Here is a 21,531-nt window from a genome sequence, read left to right as displayed (position 1 = left end):
CTCTCCGCACTCTGTTTGAATGTCATGAGGACCATGGCACTGACAGGCAATCCACGGGCAGACTTCAACAAGCTGTTGAATGACTCCGACACATTTATAGTCAGGGCTCCCCATCGTCTGCTGCCATCAGCATGCAATGTCCACATGTGAAGCTCATGTCCCATCAGCCAAGTATAGGCTCGTGGATCTAACTACCGGATCGCTTCCATGCGCCTCATGAATTTGCACTGCTGGTGCTTAGTTGCAGCCATCCACATTAAATCATGCAAGGCCTTGTCAGGATATTTCTTCTGGAAATTGGCCTTCAGGTGCCTCACACAGTAACAGTAGTATGCATAGGGTTCCTGTCATTCATGCAAGTGCCGTACAGAACTTAAAATACCACCATATCGATAAGATATTAGACAAATACCTAAACGCTGTTTGACAACGTGCTGCTTCAAGTGGTTAAAAAAAGCGTCCATGTCTCTTCGCTTTCGTTGGCACAAATGGCAAAAGCTAGTGGAAATACTTGTCCGTTGGCATCTACTGCAATCAAAAGCTTAATATCATACTTTTCATAGACATGAATACCGTCTATGGAAATTACAGGACGACAATGCACAAAACCGTCAATTGCTGGTTTAAATTACCAGAACACATAGTTAAAATTATATTCGGGTCTGTCCGGACTCCGCTCACACCTCCATTCAACAACAGTCCCGGGGTTAAAGTGTTGTAGTGTGGCCATGTACCTGGGCAGAGATGAAAAAGACTTATCCCAGTCGCCATAAATAAGTTCAAAGGCACGTTTGCGACCGAGATATGCCTTTCTTTTGGTTATAGTACTACCATACTCCTGGTAGACAGCTGCAATACACTTTTTAATCTTGAACCTAATGGAAACTTCCAAATATGAAATCAAGACAAGAGAAATCAAGTCTACATCCAGATTGTAGTGATTCTCAGTGAATGTACCCATTTCACATCTGTGAGTGCTAATAAATTTACCCACTTTCCACAAACCTGATTTCTTCTTGCTGGCACGCAACATCCAGTGACAACCCATAAAGTCTCTACGGCATACAACCTTGTATACCTCCGTAGTTGACTTCCTTACCGTCATCTCACAGCACTCTCTTACGTTGTAGATTTTTACAGCCCTGATTAGGCGAGCTTTATCAGGGAAATACATGCCCTTTGCAAGCACCGCTGGTCTAGACTCATCCCACATCGTTGACCAAAATTCATCATCATCCCTTGTGAGGGCATCCTCGTCCGGTATACTTGGCAAATTATCAAGGTAGGGAATATTTCGCTCATGAAAGGGCACGTGAGACTCGTACACTCTTGATCTAACAGGAGGTGGAGGAGCATGCTCCCTCGTCAGTTCAAGTTCGGCATCCACTTCCTCCTCGTCATCATCCTCATCATGGAAGGGTGTGTCATCTCCAGACTCATCGGCATTGTTGTCATAATCACTATCATCTTCCTGACTCTGCGCATCTGCCAAATCACGAGTCAGTACGTCGTCTATGGGCAACTGTGTGAGGTCAGGAAAATCAAGTTGCTCGTTTTCACTACACAAAAAGAACAAAATGATAAGCTACCCAACCAGATAAATACTTTACATACAGTTATATCATTTTACTTACAAGTCGTACTGTGTTGACGTTCCATGATGGATATTTTCTTGTTGGTGATGACTCCCGAATGGACCACCGTGGTCCAATACACCAGAACTACGCATATTCCAACTAGGGGCGGGATCATAACTTGTAAAATTCATATCCGGACGGTACCCCCTATGAAAAATAAGAGTGTTAATACAGAATCCAATTAAAACATAAAATAAACATCGCTAAAGCGTAGAAAATTGAAGTTTACCAGTCGTCTTGTGGATTAATAAAGTCGAAAAATTATTTTGTGGCTGCTCATTCGCCGGTGGTGACAAGTTTAAATCAAGGCAAGCTCTTTCATCAGCAATCTGTCCGGCAAAAATTGCTCCAGAATAACCACCCGGTTATCCCTACTATGCACACCCTCATTATTCTTCAACCTTAACGTACATTTCCAACAATTTTATTACAATAAATTCTTTGTATTCATCCGGAATTCGCAAAAAATCTCTAAGAGTTTCATCATCTTCGATGTTAAACTCAGAATAATAAGCAAACCCATGCGGAGTCACTGAATACGAAAATCTACCGGTTACTTTAAGGTTCACCGAGCGTTTCCCCACACTCATTTTTTTACGTAACAACGATATCAATTTATCGTACTCCATTATAAGCGGTAATTTAACATGACACTGTGGAGGTGAGCTATACCTCACAGAGTTATTCTCCATAACAACCTCACCACCCCCGCCTCACCCCCCTCCCAATATAATGAAACCCTTATTTTTGGCTCTTCAGACATTATAAACAAAATGCTTGATAAGAAGAAGAGAGAAGTATGAACGAAAGTTTGAAAGAAAGTTTTGAATGGATTTTCATAAAAATCAAACGCCTTTAAATAAGGTAAGTCCGAGATCGGGATGTAGAATTTTTTTTATGTAAAACGCAGTATAATATCGCGTTTTATATATTTGAATTATTGTTATGTTAGTTATCCGCAGAATACTTATTGGTGGGTCCAAAAAGTAGTATAAAACACAGTATAATACTACATTTCAGTGTAAAACGTAGTATTATAATACGTTTTACACTAAAAAAACAAATATTCTCTGCAGTCCTGCAAAACTCTTATTATTGGTGGGCCCAATTTTATAGGGAAATGCAGTATAATACTACGTTTTCCTTAAACACAATATTATACTACGTTTCCCTTAAAAATAATTTTTTAATAAAATGCAGTATAATACTGCATTTTATGTAGAAATGTAACCTTTTTTTTAACTATATAAATGTATTTTATATCCAAAAAGGTAACATTTCAATTTCGGACTCAAAAAATTAGTTGTTCACAGGTACAACTCCCCCCATCTTTTCACAACATAACCACCTATTCAAACCCAGAAACACACTTGAACAGCCACGGGGAAAATTAGTCTATGACCAGATAGTGTCAGAAGAATCCTTTTTTTTTTTTTGAATAAAATACCAACAGAGCAACTTGTGAAGGATAAAACACAGGAACACCAGATATGTAAGCTGTTCACAACGAACTGGCTCCAAACACATTCATGAGCACGTAAAGATTTGAAAAGACTTCAAATAACAAACTCTTGACAAAATTCCTCAAGACTGGCTTGCTCAACCAGAAGAATGACATGATAAAGTATGTGGTGTTATTTGATCGGCTAAAGGATGACTTTAAAAATATAAAATGTGTAAGGCTACCATTGGATACAACTCTAGGCCACTAGCAAAAGTATCATGATTTTCCAAAGAGATCTTCATGCAGTTGATTCCTTCAGATAAGCTATAAGATCTGCACGCTCCTGTGGCTTCTTCAACCCAGGGAAGACCATTTTCGTCCCAGGAATATACTGCACAAAAAACACCTCAGATGATTAGATGATACACATAGCATTCATGAAAAACTAATATCAAGATAATTCTAGCACATTCAATTGTTGCTTATGTCAGCATCACATAAAAAAAAAATTAAAGAGCACGACCATGTAAAGCAAGAAATGATAAACACAAGAAATATGCAATCAACCAGAGGATCAATGTACAGAGTCACTTCACACCAGAGCAATTGATATTGACTACCCCTGAACCTGCAGAAATAAAACTTTCGCATTTGGGTGCTGTATGATCGTGGTCATGCATGCTTGGCTTCAACTCGTATATAGCTTCCCACAGCAATTTATTTTTAAAATAAGATAGTATCATTGATCCCCTGTTAACGCCACCAAATGGAATACTACACATCACCCCGCAAAAAGGACGTAACTATACTCCATTCTGACCTCCCTCTTTTTACTTTCCTTTAAATGCATATTATCACATATGTCGATGGGTGGTTCAACTATGTAAACACCACAACTTTATCAGAAAAGAAACTATGTATACATAACTTTATCAAAAAAGAAACTATGTGAACAACAAAGTCGAAGGCCTTGAGCTCCTAAAGATGATCAAGCGGCTAAAGTTTACTCTATTTTCACACTATACAACCTCCATTTTTTATGGTCCTATTCAATCCTGAATTGGTCCAATTTTAACACCTTTAGAATCCAGAGGAGACACTGAGCAATTGAGTGACTACAAAAAAAATGTTCTTCAATGTTTCTTAAGCCCATAGTTAGAAGCTGACTTGTAAGTATTTCAGGCCATCTTGAGGTGAAAAACATTTAAACTAGTGCAGCATTAGTTACAAATTGATACTCAAAATTTCTCGAGTCTACAGGTGCAAATATCTCAAATTCACTTCCAACATTAGGATCTCAGGTTTTGGACATCAACTTTCTGCTTAAAGAGCATAAATCTCAGGACAATGCTGCTTAGATAAAGGTATGATTTCCTCAATGCTCAAGTTCTCTACTCATCCCATCATTTTCGCACATCTTAGCAATATCTTGCAGTACCTCCCTTACTTGAGTAGGAAATAACATTCAAAAACCTTAAACCCGGCTAATTCAGTAAGCATAGACATCTTTTTGGATATCATTGTTAAAGTCATCATGTTAGAACAAAAAAAATCCAAGTGCAACACTGACGAACTGACTTCCAGGAATTTATGGTATCTAAACACTAAAGATCAAAGAACAAAGGGAAAAGCTTGCTTTGCCTGCTGAAGCTTTATTTCAGTAAGTTGGGCTTCGGTATGCATAATCTACATCTAACAGCCTGTTTGGCCAAGCTCTTTTTTTGGGACCAAAAATGCTTTTTTTTTGCCGCAAGTGCTTTTGGTAAAAAATTGAGGTGTTTGGCCAAGCTTTTAGAAGGAAAAAAAATTGTTTTTGAGGAGAAGCAGAAGCAGTTTTGGAAAAGCAGAAAAAAGTAGTTTCTCTCCAAAAGCACCTCTCTGAGAAGCACTTTTGAGAAAAATACACATAGAAGCAGTTTTCAAAAGCTTGGCCAACCACTAATTACTGCTCAAAAGTGCTTTTCAAATTAATTAGCCAAACACAAACTAGTTAGAGGGTGTTTGGCTAAGCTTATAAGCTGGTCAAACTGGCTTATAAACGCTTTTTGGCTTATCTACACGTTTGGTAAAATTAAAAGTGCTTATAAGTTAAGTGCTTATAAGCCAAAAATAAGCCAAAAGCCATAAGTTGGTCTCCCCAACTTATCAAATTTCAGCTTATAAGCACTTTAGGTTTGACCAAAATATTTACTATTCTATCCCTAAAATACTTTTTTTTAAAAACAGAATTCTTCATATACCCAATTCTTCAGCTGCTTATTATTTATTTCAGCACTTTTATCCAAACACGTAACTGCTTATTTTTTAAATCAGCTTCAACACTTAAAGTGTTTTTCAGCACCTAATGCTTATCAGCTACTCTAAATCAACTAAGCCAAACGGGCTCTTATCACCAAAAGCACTTTTTGAAAAAAGTGTTTTTGAGAAAAGCACTTCTCAAAATAAGCTGATTTTAGAAGCTTGGCCAAACAGGCTATAAATCAGCTTCACTCAACAGAACAGCCCGACTTTAACTAGATTAATCAAGTGCCAACACCCAACCTGCAGAAGGGTTTTTAAGATATGTGAAGGGATGAAACAGAACAAAGAGGATCATTTTTTAACATGGTTCATTCACTTGCTCATCAACTCACAGCTTCACAGGAGTGACCAAGAGAAGCAGGGGATGCCCGATTACTACATGCGGGGAAGATCTTCCTAAAAGCTTTACACCTTGGTTATTGCGAGTTAAATACCAGGATAGGCTGCCACTCGATTTCTATCCTCATTACTTTCTCGCTACCACCTATTTTTGCTGGATTTTTCCAATCTGGACCTCTTTCATTCATTTCAACTTACGCGGTCAAGAGACTCAAATGTCATAACAAACTAACAAACAAGAATTACGAGGCTAAGTAAAATCTACAGCTGTTTCAGAGATGAAAAATATCTTTTATTTTAATGACCAGGATGTTTTTTAACATACTAAACCCTTAAAAGTTATCCATGGTCGAGAAGGAGCCCCACAAGGCGTTCCTCCTTAATCGCTTTCACAATAAAGCATTCAAATAGAAAACTCAACATAACTGGCTGCCAAATCACAATGGGACTTGACTTGAGAAACAGACCAAATGATCAGTGAATGGATGTGTGAGACCATAACAAATGGACCTCAACTGGCACATGTTTCATCTTGCATGGTAAGGGAAAAAGCACAGGTAAAGAGCTAAAGTTGGTCAGACAAATTGGGATAACATAGAGAGAGATAATTATTCAGACAGATGAAATCCGCCAAAACTATCTTTAAGTAGGACTCAAAAGCACACAGAATGCCAGAACACAAAACACACATGTGAGAACACATACAGGTAAGAACACATATGTGAAGCACTAAAACCAGTCACCACATTACAAAACAAAAGTCATACACAAACATAGATGACCCTCACCTTCTTCGGATTGAGCAAGTATTCATATAATGTGTTCTCTCCCCAGATCACAGCCATATTCTTATTTGCAGCAGAGTAAGAGTAACCTGGAGTTGTACCAGATTGTCTTCCAAAGAGCCCGTTCAAGTTTGGCCCTGGAAAAAGTTAGACATGTTAGAAAACTTTGAATGTGTGCAAAGCAGACTAATTGCCGCCTCTTCTGCAAAATTATATGCAGGAGGAGGGAAATGCATAAAGTAAATTGTGTGCTCAAGCATCAACCATATGGTAGAATACAGAAGAATGGAAGAGGACAATATGGACAGAGACAGAGAAGGATGAAAATTGAAAATCTCAAGAACAAGCTTAACAGAATCCACACAAATATTGATTGCCATGCCTCCTGAAATACCTGAACTATCATACATGCACAATCCGAACAGTTGAAGACAATTCCATAATGATGTACACCTGACGATGATCGAAAATCTTGCAAGCGCAGCTAAATTTTAGTTAAAAGGGTGAACTATTATAGCAGCCGACACGTGCCTATCCTTTCCCAACCCTTACGAAGGAGAGAAATTAAAAGAGCAAGTTTCATACCTCAATACCACTATTTTATTTTCTTTCCCCTTTCTATATTTCAAACTAAATAAGAGGTACACATAATATAAAATCAACAACAACGGGCCCAGTATAATCCCACAAGTGGGGTCTGGGGAGGGTAATATGTACGTAGACCTTACCCCTACCCGAGGGGCAGAGAGGCTGTTTCCAGGACACATGATATAAAATCATAAATTATAAAATTCCTTAAACACAGTCTAATGCAATTTGGAAAATATAGCATAAATTTTCAATTGCTAATTCCCCTGAATTCTGCAGTTTATTATAATATCCATGTCCATAAGGCAAAATCATGCACATGCATCTCAAATAGTACATTGTGGCACCTTGATCCACCTTTGACTCCTAACAACTACAGATTTACCATTTCGTTATAATAAATGTAGCAGATATCAACCAAAATTGTGTATCTTATCGATATGTACCTACCTATCAAAAAAAATAAAAAAATAAAAAAATTATAGACATATTTATCACGACCTCCTTAAATTAGTTCTAAAAAGTAATCTAGAAGCAAATAAAAATACACATGGAAAGCGGCACAGCACACTGATAAGTAACATAGACAGGTTTACCAATACCAACTATGGATAGACACACATTTACACTTCGAATTTTACTCCATTGGAACCTCATTCAAGGAAACTGTGACAAGGAATATTCACTAATTGCATCCTCAGCTGCGGAAACAAAAAAAAATTACTATGTAAAATGTCTCCCATATGATCCTTCTCAAAAAAATAAATAAAAGTCTCTCATATGACTTACTCTTCTGGTTTTCTCTCATGGAGTTAATTCCTTCCCTCTTCTCCCTCTCTCAACCTCTCCTTTCACTACCTAACCAGTTTAATTCTTAATTCTACAGGTCATGTCTCAATAACAATGCTGCATTAGCAGTCAGTATAAATTTATTGAAAATCAAAACAAACATACGCACCACCTCAAAAGTCCAAACCAAAAAGTTAAATCCACAAGGAACCATCAGACGCTATCTAAAAGTTAGTGACTGCTTTTAAATTCCATGAAAGTCAGTGAATCCACTTATAGAAAGGCAGATCCGCGCGATGAATAAGAAACAGCAAATCAACTAAAGAGTAAAAGCTCCGCAGGAAAGCAAACAAAAATTCATGCAAAAACAAACATGATATATACTCAACGAAATTTAAAGCAAACAGAATACTCGTAATATATAAAAGTAACGACTAACGATGAAACGAGTCTATAATTGTACGACACGTGAATCTACTACACAGAAAATTCAGATCCATGATGAATGATAAGCGGTGAACTAAAAAAAGGACCAAAAACACCATAGGAACTCAGAAAATAATAATACATGTAAAGAAACAGCAGAAAAACACAGCGATACACTCAATCTTACTGTGTTTCTGTGTGTAACAGAAAAATACCTTGTTTGTGACCAGCGCCTTTATCGACGGTGTGACACTGAGCGCACTTGGTTTTGAAGATTTTCTCTCCGGCTTTGGGATTACCTGCTGGTGCTTCCTCGAACGTTGCCATTGTTTTCTGATTTCCAATAAGCAAAAGCAAATTGAGAAGTAGCAAAATGACAAGTTTAGTTTTGAGGTTCAGGCGAAATAAAAAGGGAAATTCTTCAGGGTTTTGGAGAGGTTTCTAGAGCTTTCTGATTCAACGAAGAGCCTTTTCGGGTTAGTGAAAATGCAAAGTGGAACGTGTCTCGAGGGCGGTGGCACGCGTCTCTTCTATTTTATAAAAAATGACAAAACGACCCCTCGCTTGCGTTTGCTGACTTTCCGTGCAAACCATGAATTAAGCTGAATTTTGTTTAACAAAAAAATTGGAAAAGCGATACTATAGTATAGAAGACTTGTTGACTTATATAACTTTCAAATATACCTGCTTAACGGGCCGGGTAGATCCGTTACCGAATCGGACCATACCGGTTGTAACCGGACCAGCCCGGACCAATAGTTAGGGAGCTGGGTTAGGGGGTTGGTCCATATAAAAATAAATTTGGTTAACTGGAATAGTCAAACTCGATAAATAAAAAATACTATTGAATTGGTTAACCGGCCCGGACCGGTTCAACGACTATTTTCAGTTTTAAAAAAAAAGAAGGGATATGACCGTTGGCAACGGTCAGCTTGAAATTTGGTCGTTGCCCAACGGGTTGATTGCAAGAATAGCCCTTTTTTGGGCAATTTTTTAAAAAGATAACACTTTTAGTAATTACTAATTTAGCCCTTTGAAAAACTATAAATACACCCCTCTCTTCTTCATTTCTTCACTCATCTATCATTTCTCAAACTCAAATTCTCAATTATCATTCTCTCATTCTTCACCTAAATTACAATCAATTATTTGGCTCTTATTTTTTTTTTTTGAATTTAATTTATCGTATTATTTATTATTTGAAGTTTGAACAATTGAACTTCTAACTTTGAACAATTGACGTTCTTCGTGGTAACATTAGAGTTGCGAAAATCATCAAGTGTTCAATATTGCGGAATTCGGTGCACTCCCTCCAACTCTTTCTCTTAATTACTATTTTATTTGCATATTTAATTTTTGCTAGTAGTTAAATTTTCACAATATGTTTAATGCTGCAAAAAGAGTTTGTAATAAGGTTGCTAATCGGGGAAATAGAAAAAGAGGTACTACTTCAACATCTAGTAGTAATTTAAATAATTTTACACATGTTTCTGAAGCATCACCTGATAATAATATAGATTATGAACAATTACAAGAAAATTCGGTAAAGAAGATAATGAATTAGAAGTTGAAGATGAGACACCACTTACACCTAGTAGTGCTGGAGTTGGTAGCAAGGGTGGTGGTCGTGGTGGTAGTAGTAGACCACCTGTGGTCCCGACTACTAATCGGAGAAAAAGAAGTAAGGTTTGGAATTTTTTTGTCAAAATAGAGAATACTGATAGAGTTAGATGCAAACTTTATAAAGATGATTTTAAACATAAGACTGGAGGACAATTAGGGGGGACTGAGACACTTAGTAAACATATGAGAATTACTCATCCTATAGAATGGGGCTCTGATTTAGATGAAAATCAAGAAACTCTAAACCCTAGTACTGGAGAACTTATGAAATATGATAAAATGAAGGATCGTGAGGAGTTAGCAAAAATGATTGTTTTGGATTGTCTACCTTTTTTCTTTTGCTTTTTCATCATATCTTATTATGTATATTCAAAGGATTTATAATCCTTTATTTAAAGGTATCCCTAGAAGTACTTGTAGATTTGATATCTTTAGACCTCATGGACAATATCAGACATACATACGTTATTTGTTTGACCACATTCCTTGTAGAGTTTTTCTAGCTTCTGATATTGGCCATGTTGTTAATGAAAATGATTATTTGACAATTACATGTCATTGGATATATAATAATTATTGTATGCAAAAACGTATTATCGCTTTAAATCTGATGAAGATCAAAGTCATATTGCTATGTTTATAAGTACTACTATTTACAAAGTTGTTGAATTTTATAATCTTAAGAAAAAAGTATTGTGTATGTTTTTTGATAATGCTTCTAACAATAATGCCGCAATTTCAATATTAAGACTGTATTTGCAATCACCACTTGACGAAAATTTTCATGTTAGGTGTGCATGTCATGTTTATGTTATAAGTGGCCTTGATTTATTTTCAACTATGATTACTCATGTTAAAAGAGCAGTTGGTGTTATTCAAGGAAATAATAGACAATCTTGAATTAGAAAATTTAAGAATAAGTGTACCGAGCATAACCTTAACCTCATATTCATGCCAGACAAAATTGTTACTAGATGGAATTATACATACTTATTTTTAAAATGTTGCTACAAATATAGATTGTCAATAACTGAAGTTACTAATGCACATTGTACTGATCCAAACCGTATGTTAACAACTACTACTTGGGAGGCCATTAATGATGTTGTTAAATTTTTACATAAATTTTATACAGCTACTGTTGAGTTTTCTGGAGCATATTACCCTACTGTTACTATGGCTTTAGTATATATAGCTGAAATTTCTTTTCTACTCTCTGAATTTAAGAAGAAAGAAAAATATAAGGATGTTGTTGAAAAAATGCAAGCAAAATTCAAAAAATATTTCATTCCAATTCCTCTGATTTACTTAATTGGTACTATTTTAAATCTTTCTATTAAGATGTCTGATTATCACCAATTAATTAATGCTTTATATACTTATATTGAGATTGGACCAACTGAAACCCTAGATATATATATTGTTGTATGAACAAGCTAAATGATTATTTACATCAATAATATAATTATTATGCAAATATAGTTGATGATGTTGCTCTTAATGTAGGCAATGTTAATCCCACTATGCATTGTACCACTTCTACTACATCTACTACTATGGATGATGATGAAGGCCTTGATGGTTTTAATATTTGTTCTACATTTTCTACCACTCAAACCAGTAGCAGGAACATTGATGAACTTCAATTCTACTTGCAAAAGCAAAAAGAGCCTCGCACAAATGAATTTTCACCGTTAGGATGGTGGAATGAGAATGAAAAGCAATTTCCTATTCTTTCCGCTATGGCTCGGGACGTGCTGTGCCAATTTCAATTGTTGCATCAGAGAGTGCATTTAGTCAAGCAAGACAATAACTAGGAGACACCCGTCACTCATTGAGAAGCAATGCCTTAGAAGTTTTAGTATATTTCAGAGATTGGATTAGATCGGAACGAAGAAATCAGGGACGTGAAGATGTTGATAGACCAAAAGACGAGGAACTTGGAGATATATTAACACATGGTAACCTATCTGAATTTAACACTCCAGAAGATGGCCAAGAAGTTCATATTGATTATGAATAACTTACTAAGACAATGCAAAACCTTTGAATTTACTCTTGTTTCATTAATTTACTTGTTGTTAAATGTAAACTTTAATTTGTAAGTTTGAAATAAAAAAAGCACTTGCAAATTATAAGTGCAATTTTTTTCCATCTTCATTGTATTCTATTATCTTACATTCTTAATGAAATATTCAAAATTTCAAATATAAGGATTTTAAATCCTTTGCATCATTTATTCAAACACTCTTTTCATAAGATTTTTTTTATACTTTTAATTTATACTAATATAAATTACGATAGTTATACAAAATGCAAAAAGAAAAAATAGCTCGATTTTGTAACGAGCCAGTTTAGAGTAGGTCTGTTGTGTCATTTGTGATTTGTGTACAAAATTTGAGGTCAATCGGACGTGATTTGATAGGTTTCAGTGTCGTTTGTAGAATTTGGAAATTTCAAAGTTCATTAGGCTTGGATCCATGTGCAATTCGTATTTTTTATTTTGTTTGAGGTGATTTGAGGGTTCGACTAAGTTCGTATGATATTTTGGGACTTGATGGTATGTTTGGTTGAGGTCTCGAGAGCCTCGAGTGAGTTTCAGGTGGTAGCAAATCATTTTTGCACTTAGCTTGTTAGCTGAAGTTTTCTGGTGTCTCTGATTTGGTTTCCTCTTATGCGATCACGTGGGCGGGTTCGCGATCGCGTAGGTGTGGCTAGGCTGTGAGTCACGAACGCGTGGGCTATGCCGTGTTCGTGAAGATATGAGGATGGCAGTTGGCTTTCTAATGTTTGTGCTTCGCGATCGCGTGATGTGAGACGCGATCACATAGATTGAAAGAGGCAGAGGTCCGCGATGGCGGGAAGGTCACCGCATTCGTGTAGAGTAAATTTAAGGGGCAGTCTAAGTTGTTCTATGCGAACGCAAGGATTCTTCCGCGTTCGCGATGAAGGCTTAACTGGGCAGGTTTAAAAGATTCAAAATGAGGGTTTCGAGTTCATATCACAAAATTGAATTGAGAGCTCGGTAGAAGGTGATTTTTGAAGGGATTTTCACGTGGATGTTTGGGGTAAGTGATTTCTATCTAGATTTGGTTAATTTCCATGATTATACCTTTGATTCTACCATTAAATTTGTGATTTAGGGTGGAATATTGGGGAGAATGAGGAAGAGTTCTTGGGCTAGATTTTTGAGGTTTTGAATGGAATTTTGTTATTGGCTTTGAGCAAATTTGGTAAGGTTAGACTCATGGTTGGATGGACTTTCGGATTTTGTAACTTTTGTCAGACTTCGAAACGTGGTCCCGTTGGCCGGGTTTGAGCCGATTTCGGATTTAGAGCTATAACTTCGTAATTTCTTATAGAATTGATTCCTTTAGTCCGTATTAATTGTATTATACTTCTTGTGGCTAGATTAGGGATATTTGGAGGCCAATTTACGAGCCAAAGGCGTATTGGAGTAGAGTTTTGGCTTGGATTGAGGTAAGTAACAGTTCTAAATATGGTTCTGAGGGTACAAACCCTAGATTATGTGTTATGTGATTGTTTTGGAGGTGACACACATGTTAGGTGACGGGCGCGTGGTCGTGCACCATGAGAATTGTGACTTGGTCCATTCTGTGGAACTGTAAAGTTGAATAACTTATTGTTAGCTATATGCTCACCATGTGTTATAGAAATTTGATTCTAAATCATGTTTAGGCTATGTGTTAGTACTGGAGGGACCCACAGAGGCCGTGATACCAGTTGAATTACTTGTTAATTGATACTTGTACTCAGTCGTAATCTTACTTGCATATCTTACCTCCGTCTCTGTTATTCCTTGTTGATATGTTATATTATTTCTGTTTTGGACCGATTTTCATGATTACTGAGTCTGTGAGACTAAAGAGGTTGATGACTGAGTAAAGGCGAGGGCCTGATTGTGATATATTGATACTATAGCACGTGAGTTATCCGTGCGGATCCAAATATTTATATTGTAGCATGTGAGTTCTCTGTGCGGATCCTAATATGATACTATAGCACGTGAGTTGTCTGTGCATCATATGAGTTGTCCATGCAGCACGTGAGTTGTCCATGTAGATATAGTTCTTGGGCTGTAGGAGCCCCTCTGGAGTCTCCCACTCCCCAAGGAGCGCAGGTACCTATTGGATGCGAGTGTTGACGGCTAAGTGCCGAGTGATGAGCTATTGAGAAAGTCTGAGTAACTGTTTCCTTGAGAGGTTGCATTTGTTTTCATTGTTGTTGCACATAGCTGCCATATATCACTATTTGAACTTCTAGGAGATATATTATCCGGTTTTTACTTGAACTTGGATTGTATAAACTGATTTGACTTAAAATGTCGGATTTGAAAGCATGCCTACTTTCTTTTGTTGAGACTACTGAACTTGAACTATAACTGTGTAGCTCGTCACTATCTTTTAGCTTTTTATTTAGTATTGTTGCTTATTGAGTTGGTTGTACTCACGCTACACCCTGCACTTCATGTGCAGATCCAGGTGTTTCTAGATACGATAGGTGTTGATCTTTTGCACAGCTGATCTTTGAAGACTATGAGGTAGCTGCCCGACGTTCACAGTCCTTGTTTCTCGTTCCCTATCTTTTCCGTTATTGTACTTAGATTCAGACTTTCATAGACATTTCTTTTCTAGACTGGTGATGTGTAGATGCTCATGAGCTCAGTGACACCCCGATTTGGGAATTGTTTTTCGCATTTGTGTTTTGGATTTTTAGCTCGAATATGAAAATTTTGTCATTTAAAACTACTATTATTCATTTTCTGTTAAGTTTTGGAAATGTTGGTTAGCCTAGTACCACGATAGGCGCCATCATGACAAGTTGTGATTTGGATCGTGACAAGTTGATATCAGAGCTAGGTTACATAGGTCTCGCGAGTCATGAGCAGGTTTAGTAAAGTCTTGTGGATCGGTACAAAGACGTTGGTACTTATCTTCAAGAGGCTTCCAAACCCTTAGGAAACTTCACATTCTTGAATTCTTGTCGTGCGAATCGGTTGATTCCGGTAACTAAACTTCTATTATTCTATTATTCCACAGATGGTGAGGGACACGTACTACTAGACAGGATGGTCGGCCACTAGTCCCACCAGTTAGGGACGCAAGAGGCTGAGGTCGTGGTAGAGGCCGTGGTAGGGGAAGAGGCGCAACTCGTACTCCTTCAAAACCACCAATCGCTCTAGCACAGGAGCAGGTCCCGGATATAGTTGAGCCAGTGGGGCCAGCTCAGGAACCAGTTGTGCCCATCGTGATTCCAAGCCTTCAAAAGGCCTTCGCTCATATTCTAACTGCGTGCACTAGTCTTGCTCAGGTGGTCACAGTTCTGGCCGCATCAACCACTTCTTAGGCCGGGGGAGGTACTTAGACTCCCGCTACTCGCACACCAGAGCAGGTGATACATGGACTCTAGACACCGGAGGCACTACTAGCCTATCTGGTTACAGTTGCTCAGGCCCATGTGGTTCCTGCTATGATTGATGATGAGTAGCGGAGATTGGAGAGGTTCGGGAGGCTCCAACCTCCATCTTTCAGCGGGGCAGAGTCGAAGGATGCCCAGGGTTTCTTGGACAAGTGTTAGAGGATTCTTCGCACATCAAGTATTTTGGAGACTAGTAGGGTCTCGTTCACTACTTTTTAGTTTTCTGGGGATGCCTTCAGTTGGTGGGAGGCTTATGAGAGGCACAAGTCGGTCAGTGTAGCACCACTTACTTAGAAAGAGTTCTTTGTTCTCTTCTTGGAGAAGTTCGTGCCACAGTCTCGCAGAGAGGAGCTGCACAGGCAGTTTGAGCAGTTATGTCAGGATGATATGTCTGCGACACAGCATGAGATAAGGTTTTCTGAGTTTGTCCGTCATATAGTTTGGTTAGTTCCCACTGATAGAGAGAGGATCAGGAGGTTCATCGATGGCCTCACATATCAGTTGCGGTTGCTTATGACTCAAGAGAGAGGGTATACGGTGCTACTTTTGACGTGGTAGTCGACATTGCTCGGCAAATTAGAGTGGTCTGTAGTCAGGAGCGGGGAGAGAGAGAGAGGCCAATCAGGTGGTTTTGGCGGTGTTCCTTCTGGGGGTCAACTCCACCACGGTAGGGGTCATCCTTACAAACATGCTTAGACGGATTGACCAACTCATCATGGTGCATCAGTTAGTCACGGTTCTTTCAGTGCTCGCTCAAGCCAGTCTTCATTAAGTGCACTACCAGCGCAGAGTTTCCGCTCAGGTTGTATAGGCAGTTGCTCAGGGTATCGGGAGCAGCTATTCCGGCAAATGAGGGGTTGTTTCTAGTGCGGAGATCTTGGTCATATCAAGAGAGATTGCCCTAGGTTATTGAGTGGGACCCCACAACAGAGTTCTCTGCTGATGGCACCAATACCATCAGCTACATCCCCGCTCAACCAGCTTGGGGTGAGGCTTAGTCAACTAGAAATCGCCCTAGAGAGGGAGGCCGATCAGATGGCGGTCAGGCCCGATCCTATGCTCTTCCTGTCAGGCTAGATGTTATTGCTTCAGATGCAGTGATGACACGTATTGTCTCAGTTTGCCACAGGGATGCCTCTATATTATTTGACCCTGGTTCCACTCATTTGTATATATCATTATATTTTGCTCATTATCTGGATATGCTCTGTCAGTCCTTAGTTTCATCTATTCACGTCTCTACGCCGGTAGACGATACTATTATTGTGGACCATGTATGTCGATCGTGTGTAGTGACTATTAGGGGATTGGAGACTAGAGTTGATCTCTTGTTGCTTCGTATTGTTGATTTCGATGTGATCTTAGGTATGGACTGGTTGTCTCCATGTCATGCTATTTTGGATTGTCACGTTAAGACCGTGGTGCTAGCAATGTCGGGGTTGCCAAGATTGAGTGGCGAGGTTCTCTCGACTATGTTCCTAGTAGAGTGATTTCATACTTGAAGGCCCAGTGGATGGTTGGTAAAGGCTGTTTATCTTATTTGGCCTTCGTGAGGGATGTTAGTGATGATACTCCCACTATTGATTTTGTTCCGGTGGTGCAGGAGTTTCTGGACGTGTTTCCTACAAACCTGCCAAGTATGCTGCCCGATAGGGATATTGACTTTGGTATGAACCTGGTGCTGGGCACTCAGCCCAATTTCTATTCCTCTGTACTGTATGGCACCAACTGGGTTGAAGAAGTTGAAGGATCAACTTCAAAAACTCCTTGATAAGGGGTTTATTAGGCCTAGTATGTCACCTTGGGGCGTACTAGTGTTGTTTGTAAAGAAGAAGGATGGTACTATGAGGATGTGCATTGATTATAGGCAGTTGAACAAAGTCACAATCAAGAATAAGTATCATTTGTCGCGTATTGATGATCTATTTGATCAGCTTCATGGAGCAAGGGTGTTCTCCAAGATTGATTTGAGGTTTGGGTATTACCAGTTGAAGATTCGAGACTCGGATATTCCTAAGACAACATTTAGGACTTGTTATGGTCATTATGATTCCTTGTGATGTCTTATGGGCTGACAAATTCCCCAACAACATTCATGCACCTGATGAACAATGTGTTTCAGCCTTATCTCGACTCGTTTGTTATAGTGTTCATTGATGATATCCTAGTGTACTCTCGTAGCCAGGAGGAACATGCCTAACATTTGAGGATTGTGTTGCATCGATGGAGGGAGGAGAAGATTTAGTCCAAGTTCTCCAAGTGTGAGTTTTGGCTCAGTTCTGTGGCATTCTTGGGGCACATGGTGTCTCCGAAGAAGATAGAGGTGGTTTAGTGTTGGCCCAGACCATCCTCAACTAAGGAGATTTATAGCTTTCTCGGCTTGGTTGGTTATTATCGTTGTTTCGTGGATGGTTTATCGTCTATTGCATCACCCTTGACCAAATTGACCTAAAAGCGTGCTCCTTTCAGGTGGTCGGATGAGTGTGACGAGAGATTTCAGAAGCTCAAGACTGCCTTGACCATAACTCCAGTTCTAGTTCTACCATTAGCTTCTGGTACTTATACAATGTATTGTGATGTTTCTCGAATAGACATTAGGTGTGTTTTGATGTAGGAGGGTAGAGTAATTGCTTATGCTCCGCGCCAGTTGAAGCCTCATGAGAAGAACTATCCCTGTTCATGATTTGGAGTTAGCTTCCACTGTTCACGCATTGAAGATTTAGATGCACTATCTCTATGGTGTGTCTTATGAGGTATTTTTATATCATCGGAGCCTCAGCACTTGTTCAAACAGAAGTATCTAATTTGAGGCAGCAGAGATGGTTGGAGCTGCTAAAGGCTATGATATTACTATTCTGTATCATCCGGGGAATGCCAATATGGTGGTCAATGCCTTGAGTAGGAAGACAGTAAGTATGGGTAGCTTTAAATTCATCCCTATTGGTGAGAGACCTCTTGCAGTTGATGTTCAGGCCTTGGCCATCCAGTTCGTGAGATTAGATGTTTCGGAGCCCAGTTGGGTTCTAGCTTGTGTGGTTTCTCGGTTTTTCTTATTTGATCGCATCATAGAGATACAGTATGATGACGCTCATTTGCTTGTCCTCAAAGACAAGGTTCAACACGGTGATGCGAGAGATATGACGAGGTACTTTAGAGGATTAGGGAAGTGGCTTACAAGCTGGCCTTGCCACCTAGTTTGTCGAGTGTGCATCCAGTATTTCATATTTCTATGCTCCGAAAGTATGTCAGTAATCCATCTCATGTTTTGGATTTTAGCACGTTCAGTTGGATGGTGATATGACTTATGATGTGGAGCCGCTGGCCATTTTGGATCGGCAGGTTCGAAGGTTGAGGTCAAAAGATATAGCTTCAGTGAAGGTGCAGTGGAGAGGTTAGCCCATTGAGGAAGATACTTGGGAGACCGAGCGGGAGATGCAGAGCAGATATCCACACCTATTTGTGACTCCAGGTATGTTTCTAGACCCGTTCGAGGACGAATGTTTGTTTAAGAGGGAGGATGTAACTACCCGGACGGTTGTTCTGAGAGTTGTAGCCTTGTTCCTCCATTTTCTACTCCTTATGTGCTTTACAACTGTTATATGACTTACCAGGCTGGTTGGTTTGGGTCCGGAGTGATTTCAGAGTGAATTGAGACACTTATAGCCTGTTTGGCCAAGCTGGAGAAATCAACTTATTTTGAGAAGTGCTTTTGAAAAAAGTACTTTTGGAGAGAATCAATTTGTGTTTGGCTAATCAGTCTGAAAAACACTTTTGAGAAATAATTTGTGTTTGGCCAAGCTTTTTAGAAAGTGCTTTTAAGTGTCAAATTACGAATAAGGACATGAATAGATTTACTTAATAATTAATATTATAAGTAAATAAATAATATCAAAATTTTGTTATTACATGCAATAATTAAAAAAAATTCATTTTATTTAAGTAAAATATGAAAATAAAATTAAAAAGTACTTAATTCTTTTAATATAAGTTAAATATATTAAAATTCCTTCAACAAATATAAAAGCATTCACCCCTAAAGTCACTATATATTAGAAAGTTTCCTAAAAATAAGAAGAAATATTTATAAATTAATATCCTAAGTATTAGGTTTAAGGGTTATTTTGGTATATACTATATTTTATTAAGGGTATTTTAGGTAAGAAGAAAAGCCAAAACTGCTTCTGCTTCTGCTTTTGGAAAGAAGCTACTTTTTTCTACTTCTCTGAAACTGCTTCTACTTCTTCCCAAAAGCACTTTTTTCCCAAATAAGCTTGGCCAAACACCTCAAATTAGGAAAAAAAACACTTTTTTGTCTTGAGAAGCTTGGCCAAACAGGCTATTAGTCTCATAATTGAAGTTGGAAAAGTTGACTAGATGTTGACTTATGTGTAAACGACTTCGGAATGGAGTTTTGATGGTTCTGTTAGCTCCGTTAGGCTATTTTGGACTTATGAGCGTGTGTGGATTGTGATTTGGAGGTCCATAGTATAATTAGGCTTGAAATGGTGAAAGATAGAATTTTGAAAAGTTTTATCGGGAGTGGACTTTTTGATATTGGAGTCGTATTGGATTTCGGAAGTTGGAGTAGGTCTGTGGTGTCATTTGTGACTTGTGTGCAAAATTTGAGGTTAATCGCACGTGATTTGATATGTTTCGGTATCATTTGTAGAATTTGAAAATTTCAAAGTTCGTTAGGCTTGAATCCATGTGCAATTCGTGTTTTTGATGTGATTTGAGGGTTCGACTAAGTTCGTATGATGTTTTTGGACTTGATGGTGTTTGACCAAAAAATGTTAAGCCTTTTTGTTAAACTAATTAAATAAGATGATAATGGGCAAATCCTAGTTAAATATAATAAATCCTAGATCTGATATTAATTGACGTCAATAACGTAAAACTGCATTCGAGGCTATTAAATACCAAGGGAGTGTTTAATAATATTGTTATGAATGAATGAGAGAGTAATGACAAGCAATAAATATGAGAAATGGCAATGAATGTAAATAGAGAGAATGATTCACCCAAATATTCGATGAGGTGGATGATTCTTTCTCTGACAATGATGTAAGGCAATCAAACATGGGAATATGGAAAGCTTTCTTGGATCTGATGTGGGAAAGCTTTGGACCAACAATGAATCAAATCTTTTGTAAAGAAAATGTTTGTAGTTACTTGAGAGTCAACTTTTCAAGAGAGAGCTTATCATATAGAATATTACATGCCTTTACCTTCTCTCTCTTTACCTACTTATATAAGACATATCCCTTACCTAACTGAAAGTACAAGTGCAAAGAATATTATGTAGAATATTCCTTTAAAATATCTTATTACTAAACTAGCCGTTTGGGGCCGATCTGAGTGATCGACTTCGACCCTAGCTGCTCGGCTCGCCAATGTTACTTCTTAAGCTTGACCTCGGCTTAGTCAGCTCTTAGTTATCCTTAGACAAGATTCCTTTGGTCAGATTTTGACCCATACAGTTAGTCCCTCCGCCCGTCGTGGTTGTCTTTGGACGAGCTCGATGGGTAAACTTTACCAGTCGCAATTTTGAGAAATCTGAGCGTGTTCGCTGAGGAGTGACCCTTTTATGATGAGGTGATGATATGGCGCTTCAAGAGCCATGTTTGACCGTTATGTCAGTTCGAAATGATGTCATTTCATCATGTGTCATTATGGCGCATGTTCCCAATACGTTACGTTATTTCCCGCGCCTGTTCCATTTCAAAAATCAATGTGGCGGTGTTTGGCTTTCTCGATCAGGGTACTAGTATTCTTATAAATAGGGATGGGGGTTTCTCATTTGAACTGCTGCATATCTTGAGCTTTTTGAAAACCCCAAGCTTCCCCTTCTTCTTCTTTAAATTTCTTGCATCTTTATCTCTCCCTCCTTTTAGCGTTTTCTGCCATTGTTATCCCTTTCACCTTTGCACTTTCTTCTTATATACATAATCAGAAAAATGGGTAGTGCATCTTCTAACCCTGAGGGAGCCACTGATCCTGTCTCGTTGGCTGTGGACATGCCTTGTCATGAAGAAGGAACAACCATTGTAGAAGACGAGAATTTCCCTACCGTGGATAATATAATTCCACGTTTGGGGAGGGTCAGGTCCGACTTTAAAAACCGACCCAATGATGATCCTGAACCCGTCATTTCTGAGAT

General features: G+C 38.4%; 1 protein-coding gene across 1 annotated transcript; it reads right to left on the bottom strand.

Moving 5' to 3' along the window:
- Positions 1-3,128: 3,128 nt before the first annotated feature.
- On the bottom strand, positions 3,129-8,816 carry LOC104214299 (cytochrome c). The gene is made up of 3 exons (XM_009763951.2): positions 8,525-8,816; positions 6,510-6,643; positions 3,129-3,472 (listed from the first exon to the last, which is right to left on the bottom strand). Exons 1-3 carry the CDS (start codon positions 8,634-8,636, stop codon positions 3,380-3,382), a joined length of 339 nt encoding a protein of 112 aa, XP_009762253.1. The 5' UTR covers positions 8,637-8,816; the 3' UTR covers positions 3,129-3,379.
- Positions 8,817-21,531: the final 12,715 nt, after the last annotated feature.

This window comes from Nicotiana sylvestris, chromosome 1 (assembly GCF_000393655.2).
Source record: "Nicotiana sylvestris chromosome 1, ASM39365v2, whole genome shotgun sequence".
In the NCBI taxonomy this organism is placed as follows: Eukaryota; Viridiplantae; Streptophyta; class Magnoliopsida; order Solanales; family Solanaceae; genus Nicotiana; species Nicotiana sylvestris.
The sequence above is the reverse complement of the archived record's forward strand: the minus strand, read 5'-3'. Positions and strand labels throughout refer to the sequence as shown.

Excerpts from the sequence above, each read along its gene's own strand:
- LOC104214299 (XM_009763951.2), bottom strand. The coding sequence starts at position 8,636 with ATGGCAACGTTCGAGGAAGCACCAGCAGGTAATCCCAAAGCCGGAGAG. Across the intron at positions 6,644-8,524 it reads AGGCGCTGGTCACAAACAAG|GGCCAAACTTGAACGGGCTC; the intron begins GTATTTTTCTGT and ends AACTTTTTCCAG. Across the intron at positions 3,473-6,509 it reads ACTTGCTCAATCCGAAGAAG|TATATTCCTGGGACGAAAAT; the intron begins GTGAGGGTCATC and ends TTTTTTGTGCAG.